The sequence below is a fragment of the Micropterus dolomieu genome, linkage group LG03, assembly GCF_021292245.1.
Source record: "Micropterus dolomieu isolate WLL.071019.BEF.003 ecotype Adirondacks linkage group LG03, ASM2129224v1, whole genome shotgun sequence".
Lineage (NCBI taxonomy): Eukaryota > Metazoa > Chordata > Actinopteri > Centrarchiformes > Centrarchidae > Micropterus > Micropterus dolomieu.
The window spans coordinates 8,335,984-8,345,432 of record NC_060152.1 but is presented as its reverse complement, the minus strand read 5'-3'; the positions used below and the strand labels follow the sequence as shown (position 1 = coordinate 8,345,432).

Sequence of the window (9,449 nt, the reverse complement as noted above, 5' to 3'; positions counted from 1 at the left end):
GTGTATTCCTGTAGATCAAAAGGGGTTCTAAGTCTGGGGTCAGCGCTCTCTTGTTCGACCAAAAGCAACGTAGAACAGTAAGGTACACCCTTCCTAATTGGGTGACGAAGAAGTAAAAGTAGGGTGGTGGTGGCGCATGGTGCAACCGGCACCAGATGTTCAAATTCAGATGTGTGGGAGACCTGGGTTCGATTCCCACTGTGAGACATCCACCATTGTGTCCCTGAGCAAGACACTTAACCCCTAGTTGCTCCAGAGGCGTGCGACCTCTGACATGTATAGCAATTGTAAGTGGCTTTGGATAAAAGCGTCAGCTAAATGAATAAATGTAAATGTAACCAAGCGACCAATGGCTACGGTCCTGAGCCATTTGGAGGAAAAAGGACCCGGCCACATACCTGGAGGATATTAACAACCTATTTTGATAGAATGGACTGTAAGCTGTGAATTTGTGAGGAAAAGCAACTTTCCGGTCCACTGCTGGGGGCGGCAGTAACCTCATGACTGGAAACTGTACATCTTTACAGAGAAACTTCTTCTGTAATGTCATCTCTTTATTCACTAATTTTTGTAATTAAATCTTTTTGTTAATTTTAATTTGGACCCAGTCTCTCCTTTCTCAAAATCTGAAAATGCAACATGGGCAAGGTACTCTGAAATAATGTAGTTATTACCAACTAGTTACTCAGCATATACTCCTTAAAAAAGTAATATTAGCTACTCTACTTATTACTGGGTGATATAACGCCACTCTCTCCCGATGAGTCCAAGCATCACTGGCAGCAGCGGCCGTAGTTTCATTCTAAGTTTCAAGTTGCTGTTGCTTTAGCTGATGCTTCAATTAGCCTAAGTAGAAATGTGGAACTGTTCGCGGTCAAAAACTTTTTTGCTGGTCGCACAAAGTTTACAACGGACGACAATGTTCTTTACTGGGACACAATAATGGCGTTACTTACAGCTACTTACAGCTGTTGAAAATACCTCTCTCTCCCTGTTCTACAGTCTTCTTTTAGCTTTTTGGCTAACAGCTGACTTTAACAACATAAGGTCCGGACCGGGGTGCCGCTGAGCTGCGGCGCGCTCGCGCATTCACGTCAGGGATGGCGCGTTCAGCAGCGCAGCGTTACTTGGATTAGTAACTGTAATAATATAACTGTTTTGGAAATAGTAATCCGTTACATTACTTTTTACTGGCAAAAGTAATGTTGCAGTATTACTGCCCAACACGTTACTTAGGCTACCACTGATGCGCGACAGCGACTGTGGTACACACTGCGCAGGTGTGGAATTGGCAGCTGAACACAAAGGAACATCCTTGTTGATACTTGGAAAGGAAGAAAACTTTACACACGTCAGCCTATAGATGTCCTTTCCATTTCACTCGGCCAGCTCCTGTACCACCCACCCTTCTTTTTTTAAAATTACAGATCTGCATGATTCACGTGGGTTAGATTTTCAGGTCGGAAAAAAAGGAATTCCGGATTGCTGAAATAGTGTAGGTTACATTACAGATAATTTTATGCAAAAACAGGATCACAGTTCCTATTCGTTTGTTCTACTTCAACCTACCAAACCAAAAACCAAATACACATTTGCCTATCCACACTCCATGAAACCAATGCAAATTACATGCACTTCCTCTGCAAGGTGAAGCTGAAAAACATATTGTCGTATTAGCTAGGTCTCTATTAAATTAAAATCCACATCTGAAAAACTCTCTGTCTCTTCATTACAATATTTCAAACAGCCACAGTGTGTAAAAGCGGAAAAATAACTCTTTACAAAGACACCAAAGGCAGCTTAATTACATAGTTTAATTAGCTCAGCAGAGAGCAGTTCAGACGAAAGTGTTGTGTAATTTCTCAAGGTGACAGTTAGGGCGGGACTTCCCGTGACTGCCTGCTAACCAGGAAGTCGTCGTGTTAGTTTATCTCTTCCTCCTCCTCCTCTTCCAGTTTTGCGAGAAACGGGAAAAACTAAGGGGCGTTAAGTTGTTTTAATAGCGGGGAAACTAGCCGGAGAATAGTTTTATTCTGGCTCCACAAGGCCTCACGACCCCTGTCGTTTAACTTTGCCGGTTGTCATCGAAGAAGCGGCACAGAAATGGCCACAAGAGGAAGAAGTAGTCACGCTGTCAAGGTATGGGCTAATTTCAACACTCTCCTTCTCAAGATACAGTATTTACAGTCTGTTGAGTATAACCTGTCTGACGAGCAGCAGCGAGGGCTGCAGTCAGCGTTGGTAGATGTTTTTCAGTCTTACTAAAACGCTGTTTGGCTTATTTGACGAGACAGCCACAGGTGATAAGAGAAAAATCGATCAGAGACAGTTGGGTGAATCAGCACTCCAGTTTATACAAAGCAACTTCCTACGAAATAGAAATTAACGCACACTTGCATGATTTCTTGATTTCATTTAAAAAATAAATGTGGCTCAGTATTATTTCCACTTTGTAGTCACCTTTATTGCAATCTTTATTTTATTTTAAGTGTGTTCTTATTATTTCAGGTGGAAGAGTTTTTTAAAAGTTGAGGATCTGCCAGAATCACCACTTTTCTCCAAGATGAGTCCTGCCCTTCCTCATATTTCATCCATTTTAGTCTTCTTTGACACTGTATTGTGTCCTTATAACTTTAGTTACAGCCCAGTTTGCAAACAAGGTACAACCTCAGATCTTTGATTATGCGCTTGTGATGATACACAGGTTGCCCTTAGCAAATCCCATTCCTATTGTCTGTAGCAAGGACACGTCTTTCTACTCAGACCCTGTCCTCTTGAACCCACCTCCCTCCCTTTGAGTTACTGGGCCATGATCCGTAAGAAAGGCTCTCTCATTCTCTGTGGTACGTTCCTGTTTGTCACCTGGAATGCCATACTGGTGCTTCTGCTCTGGGGCAGACCCCTGCCTGGCCAGTTGGGCGAGTCTGGCCAAGTGGAAAGACCAACCAGTGATATTTTGGGAGATCTGCTCCGAATGGCAAAGTCGTTCGAAACAGAGCTTGAAATGCAGAAAGAAATCCTGGAGGAGATCCAGAATCATCAGTCACTGTGGCAGCCATCAAACAGAGACAGACCAAAGGTCGTCGCCCCCCCTCAGCCTGTCATTCCTATCCTTGTAATCGCCTGTAACAGGGTCACGGTGCGGCGCTGCTTGGACAAACTCCTGCAGCACCGTCCTTCAGCAGAGCTTTACCCAATCATAGTGAGTCAGGACTGTGGACATGCAGAGACTGCTGAGGTGATTCGTTCTTATGGAAATCAAGTAACTCATCTGAAACAGCCGGACTTGTCAGATATCTCTGTGCAGCCACAGCACAAGAAGTTTCAGGGTTACTACAAAATATCCAGGCATTACCGATGGGCTCTCAATCAAGTGTTCAAGACCCTTTCTCATTCCTCTGTTGTGATTGTAGAAGATGACCTGGAGGTAATCACAAAATCAATTAATACATTTTTAATTAATAACACATAGGTTCAATATTTCACAGCCTTTAAGTTATTGTATCATTAAAACAGCTGATTTGACTTGGTGAGAGGGGTCATGTAAACTGAAATTAAATTATTTATCTCCTACTCTAGGTGGCGCCAGACTTCTTTGAGTACTTCAGAGCCTTGCTGCCACTCCTGAAATCTGACTCCAGTCTGTGGTGTGTGTCAGCGTGGAATGACAATGGCAGGGATGGCTACGTGGATCCAGGAAAGGCTGACCTCCTCTACCGAACAGATTTCTTTCCCGGTCTAGGGTGGATGCTCCTCAAGGAGGTCTGGGAGGAGCTCGAGCCCAAGTGGCCTGCTTCCTTCTGGGACGACTGGATGCGTCAGCCAGAGCAGCGCCAAAACCGTGCTTGTATACGCCCAGAGATCTCCCGAACTTTAACCTTTGGCCGGCAAGGAGTGAGTCTTGGTCAGTTTTATGACAAGTACCTGCGTTACATTAAACTGAATACCGAATTTGTGCCTTTCACCAAGTTAAACCTGAGTTACCTGCAGGAGGAGACATATAGAAACGCTTTTGAGAAGGAAGTTTACAATGCTCCTGTGGTTTCGTATGAAGATGTTAAGCAGGGGCAGCTAAAAGGACCTGGGCCCTTCCGCCTGCAATACTCAAGTAAGGACAGTTTCAAAGTGATGTCCAGAAACCTGGGAATCATGGATGACTTGAAGTCTGGAGTCCCGAGGACAGGATACAGAGGGGTTGTCAGTTTCATCTCAAGAGGACGGAGAATCTACTTAGCCCCTCCTCCAGGATGGACCCAGTATGACACCACCTGGAGCTGATGATCCAGAAGACAGCCTATGTGCAGTTGCCTTTTTGTAATCTCTAAATGTCAGTTCGGGAAAGCATTCCAGACCAAAGACTGATGTTTTTTGTCCTTTTTGATTAAATGATATGTACTCTAGTTTATTGTCCTTGACAATGCGGAATGGTTTGCCGCTCTTTATGGTTTAGGGTTATTGCCAATGCCACTCAGGTCTTTTTCATTATTCCAAAACATTTAATACAGTGTTGGATACAGCCTAAACATTTTGTGAGACATAACTGCTGAGACTGCAAAATCTATTTTTATATTATGCTAATTGTGCACATGACAATTTATTAATGCATTCAATGCAATCACCTGCATTTTCTGGTAGCCTGTATGTTTGTCTTGTACAAAGATTAAAACATTATCTGTGGTATGATTGCTTATGGTGGTAGTGACTGGTCATTACTGAAGTATAATCTGTCATTTGATTCTCAGTGTTTATGTTGCGTTTATGAAAATCATTTCTTGCTTACATTTAAATGTCAAATTATTTTGTTTGATGATTCTCCAATGTAGTACTTGTTGCAGGTGTTACCTTGCAAACTATGGAATTTGTGTGTTTGTATATTTTCAGAATAAAAAACAATACACAATTTTGCTTTTTAATGAGTTGCTTAATTCAGTTAGCTTTTACAGAAAGCCTTTATCTAATACACTACAGTATTACCCAGCAATTTGTGCCCACTTAGGAAGTTATTACAAACTTAATCTGTGCAGCAAACGTTAAAACCCACTGAACATTATATGTGAGGCTGAATTTGGGGAAATTTGTAAATATAATCCACAATTTTCATAATGGAATGGTGCAACCATAAAAATATGGAGTCGGATCAAGCAGACATAATATACGTGGGTGATACTGTCGGATATGTGTGGAATAAAGGAGAATTTTGTGCTACGTGGGGGGAAACAAAATTGGAAAACGATAGTTCAAATGAGACATTAGATTTATAAAAAGATGGTGATAATACACGGCGTTTTCATTAGTCATCCATGACAGGAATGTGTTTAATTTTACATATGAGCGTGTTGGTGGTCGCTACGGTAGCCGCCCTGGGCCAAACGTAGCGCTTCCTTTCACCAAACTCGTCTGTTTACTTCATTTGTAATGATGGTGTGAGACCGAAACCGCTAGCTAGCTAGCCTAGCTAAAGTATTGGAGAACCCGGTAAGAGATGGGGGAAAAGACACACGTGATGGGTGGACATACTGATGGGCCACCTTTTACTTTTGATCCCATGACAGTTGTTTGTTCTAACCTGTTTGCTATCAACAAAGCAACCGTTCAATTCTAACTGACGGTGTTTAGCGTGCTAGCTGCAGGCGAGGCTAGCTTCAGTGGGTTCGTGTTTCGGGGTGATTTTGATATGGCAGATTGCACAACAGTCGCCACCACTGGAATTATTTTCTAATTTAACCCTGTAAAATAAGTCTCAATTGTTGTAAATAGGATTTTTGGGTTAATTAGCCTTCACGTCTGCTGGGGTAGCTAACGCTGCTGCTAGCGAAACTGTCTGGCCTGGAATGGAGCCAGGCGACTTGCGAGAGAGCCCCGCCGGGTCCGGGGAGTCAGATGCCGGGGATTGGAGGGAGGTTATTCCCGGTGGGGATGAGGAGGTCAAAGCTGCCGAAAGTAATGGAAACACACTAGAGACGGCCCTTAGGGACACCTGCGAGGAAGTCGAAAATGACAAACAAAAAAATGTGGGAGAGCAATTGCACAGTCCATACGAGGAGGAACTGGACCCCAGAATCCAGGTATGAAAGCCAACGTCTGATTTCTGCGCTGGTAGTAACGGTAGTCATTTAACCTGCCCAACCTTAAAATAGACTGACATATTAATTAGCCGGCCTGTATAATCATTGTTAACGGTACCTGGGTAGGTAATACTGGATTGCTTTTGGTTAAGCCTAACTGAGAGGTAGCTATGAATAAGAACATTTGATGATTTGTTTTTTGTGGTAAGTGTTAATACTATAATCTGAGCAAATCCGGTTGTCAGATCATAAGTGATTATCTTGTCAGTTGACACAAAACTGCCCAAACATGTCCTTTGCATCATGGTTAACATATATGTGAAGTACATGTCATTCCAGTTCTTCACATGCATTACAGTAAAACAATTATATACAAACTGGAGCTAATTTCACCCAGACCGTATATGTTAGAGGAGTTAAAAGTTAATAAAAGCCTAAAGCAGTATATTATTTTTTATTTTTTCCCACAGGAGGAGTTGGAGCATCTCAATGAAGCCAGTGCAGAAATAAACAGACTAGAACTGCAGTTGGATGTAAGTAAAAATACACTTTCCACCCAATTAGGTACGATTGTTTAGTCTTTGTTCAGCACATGACAGAAAAATATGGAAAACAGATAGAAAAAAATTGCTTTGATTTTGAAACAAAACTCATGAGAAATATGCAAGAACATGTACTAACACCGTGGGAATTGCTTGAGTCTGACTCTGTTGTTAAATATTTTAGTAGTCTACCCAGAAGCTGCTAATCAATATGATAATTTTGTTTTCTCTTAGCATAAGCTCTCTAAAATGGAAAATATATCGGTGCTCATAGTGTGATACTCAGTGAAGTGATTGCTCACTTGCAGCCATACTTATGTGTGAAACCTAATCAGTCATAAATCTAATCTTGTCATTTTTATGCATTAACCATTAAGGATGCCAGATCAGGGTACCGGAAGATCCTCACAGAGTCTGCCAGGAAGCTTAATGCTCAGAGCTCTCAGCTTGGTGGCTGCATAGAGAAGGCAAGACCCTACTACGAAGCTCGTCGCCTTGCAAAAGAGGTACAAACAAATAATTTGTATATAAAAATTTTTACATACATTTATGTACCCCACATGTTTAAAATATTGTTCAAAGGGTAAACTTGAGTATGTGTGCCTCATAGAAATATTCTCTGTCAGAAATATAGTTTATTATATTGAGACACAAGAGTTTACAATACTTAAGTTAATATAGTGCCAAGACATGCTGTCATTTATCCTGGTACCAAAAAATTCTAGCCTCAGTGTAAGCAAGGCCTTCTGAAGTCTTCTTAGAGTAGGTACTTTGTTAGTACCGGATCCAGGAGTTCTGCTCCGAGCAAGAGAACTATTTTACTTTTTTTGATTTGGAATTAGCTAGCGCAAATCATTATGAGCCAAATATAAACATGCATTAATGAGAATTTTATGTACAGCTGCTCGACGTTCTCCCGGCTCTATTCTTCATATGTGTTAAATTCTATTTATAGCTTTGTCATCATGATTGTCCATGCTGTAATTTTGTGTTAGTCTATTCTGTACACATCACCACTATTGTGTGTCTGTCCTTGCTGGAAGAGAGATCCCTCCTCTGTTGCTCTTCCTGTGGTTTCTTCCATTCTTTCCCCACCACGTTTTTTGGGGGCAGTTTTTCCTTCTCCGAATGGATGAGGACAGAGGATGTCGTATCCTGTACAGATTGCAAAGCCCCTTGCGGAAGATTTGTGCTGTTGGGCTATATAAATAAAATTGACATAGCTGTTTTATTGCTTTGGTTTGGACCTGCAAAAGCAACCTTTGGTCCTCTTCCTAATTCATCTTGGGTTGCGCTGATCACAAGTGGAAAGCTCCCAAATACAGGAGTAGCTCGTAGTCGTTTTCATTGTGCATATAGCCTTAGAAAATCCCGTATACATTGTTCTTTACATATGCCAAGCAACATAGACACGATGTTGATTGTTCTCCATATTGCTGTGATTTCAGTTTCAGTATTTCCCCTAGGATGGAGTTGTAGCAGCAGAGTTGAAATTTTGTTTGTGCACGTAGTATGTCTGAATATAAAACCCTAACACAACATGTCGGGAGCATCGCTCTTGTGTCCAGGAGCATGCGATGCACATTGGAATAGCTTAGGGCTGAACGATTAATTGCTTTTGCAATATCGCAATATTATGCTTGCCTATTAAACACGAGAAGCGTCACTTGGTTTTATTCTCATTGGCCAACTTTTGAATTGAACCTCAAACTGAATATCTTTTGAGTTTTTTGTTGAGAGATGGACTCTTAGGAGATTTGAACTGAGATAAAGATGCATTAATTGGTGGTTAAACTGTGGGTTTTGTATTGAGCGCTGTATAATACACTGTGGTGAACTTTGTTTTTCTTGTGGTCTGTAGGTAGGCCTACCTGATGATATAATATATTTAATGCCATGACTTGACTCTCAAATTATTTTTCTTATATTATTATAATTAGATTTTTTTTTCTCCACCATTGCTTATAATAATAATTCATGCGTCACCTAATTTCATCATAACACAGGCCTGACCCACAAGAAAGAACAGTGTATGTGTATGTGTGTATCAATATTGTTTTAGTCGTGCACTTGATTTATTCCTTGTCCGTTTTGAATAATACAGAAGGTAAGGAGCTTAAAAATGAATCGCATAATAAATCGCAATATGGATGGGGGGGGGGGTTTCACAGTTAGATTATTTTCCAAAATCAGCCCGAGAATAGCTTAAAATTTCAGTGTTTTCCCATTTTTATGTGAGCTTTACGTGAATGTTTAGGTGGTGGTGGTTGTTTTAATGGTTTGGTTACGTTTTCCAATGAGAAAAATTTAATTTCACATCATATTGGGCCATTATTTTCACCAAATCTCTGAACAAATATTTGGAAAATCTAGAGCAGATAATAAACAACACCCAAAAATCAGTCTACTGGGGAGGAACTAACCAACAACCATTAGATTTGGGTAGGGCTGGGCGATATGGCCTAAAAATAAAATCTCTGATTTTATTTTTTTTAATTCAATTTACGATTTTTTCCGATTTTTTCCGATTTTCCAACTCATATAAGGTTGCATAGTCCGACTGGACCACATGTCGGTTGTTGCCGAATAAAAGGACAGCTCCCCCAGTTCTCTGCTGACTTTCTCTCGTGTAATGTTGTACAGCTTGGGCAAGGCGACTTCACTGAAGTACTTGCGGCTGGGTAGCTCATATCTGGGGTCTAACGTTTTAATCAAATTAATAAACCCCGTCTTTTCCACGGTATATATGGGTACCATGTCTTTGGCTATATGCAAAGCGACCGCTTCGGTGATTGTTCTCCACCGTGCCCCTTTCCTGTCATATGCGGTGCCTTGTGCAAAG

At 41.2% G+C, this 9,449-nt stretch overlaps 2 protein-coding genes across 2 annotated transcripts in view; both read left to right on the top strand.

The window, feature by feature from the left end:
• Positions 1-1,901: 1,901 nt before the first annotated feature.
• Positions 1,902-4,900, top strand: mgat1a (alpha-1,3-mannosyl-glycoprotein 2-beta-N-acetylglucosaminyltransferase a). Its single transcript, XM_046046131.1, has 3 exons — positions 1,902-2,139; positions 2,509-3,427; positions 3,580-4,900. Exons 2-3 carry the CDS (start codon positions 2,810-2,812, stop codon positions 4,276-4,278), a joined length of 1,317 nt encoding a protein of 438 aa, XP_045902087.1. The 5' UTR covers positions 1,902-2,139; positions 2,509-2,809; the 3' UTR covers positions 4,279-4,900.
• A 471-nt stretch (positions 4,901-5,371) lies between these two features.
• Positions 5,372-9,449, top strand: part of sh3bp5la (SH3-binding domain protein 5-like, a) — a 9,518-nt gene continuing 5,440 nt past the window's right edge. Inside the window, exons 1-3 of the mRNA XM_046045156.1 lie at positions 5,372-6,065; positions 6,536-6,598; positions 6,985-7,113. Coding sequence (XP_045901112.1) covers positions 5,832-6,065; positions 6,536-6,598; positions 6,985-7,113 — 426 coding nt within the window. The 5' untranslated portion in view covers positions 5,372-5,831. The remainder of the gene's footprint in view (positions 6,066-6,535; positions 6,599-6,984; positions 7,114-9,449) is intronic.

Excerpts from the sequence above, each read along its gene's own strand:
- mgat1a (XM_046046131.1), top strand. The coding sequence starts at position 2,810 with ATGATCCGTAAGAAAGGCTCTCTCATTCTCTGTGGTACGTTCCTGTTT. Across the intron at positions 3,428-3,579 it reads TTGTAGAAGATGACCTGGAG|GTGGCGCCAGACTTCTTTGA; the intron begins GTAATCACAAAA and ends CTCCTACTCTAG.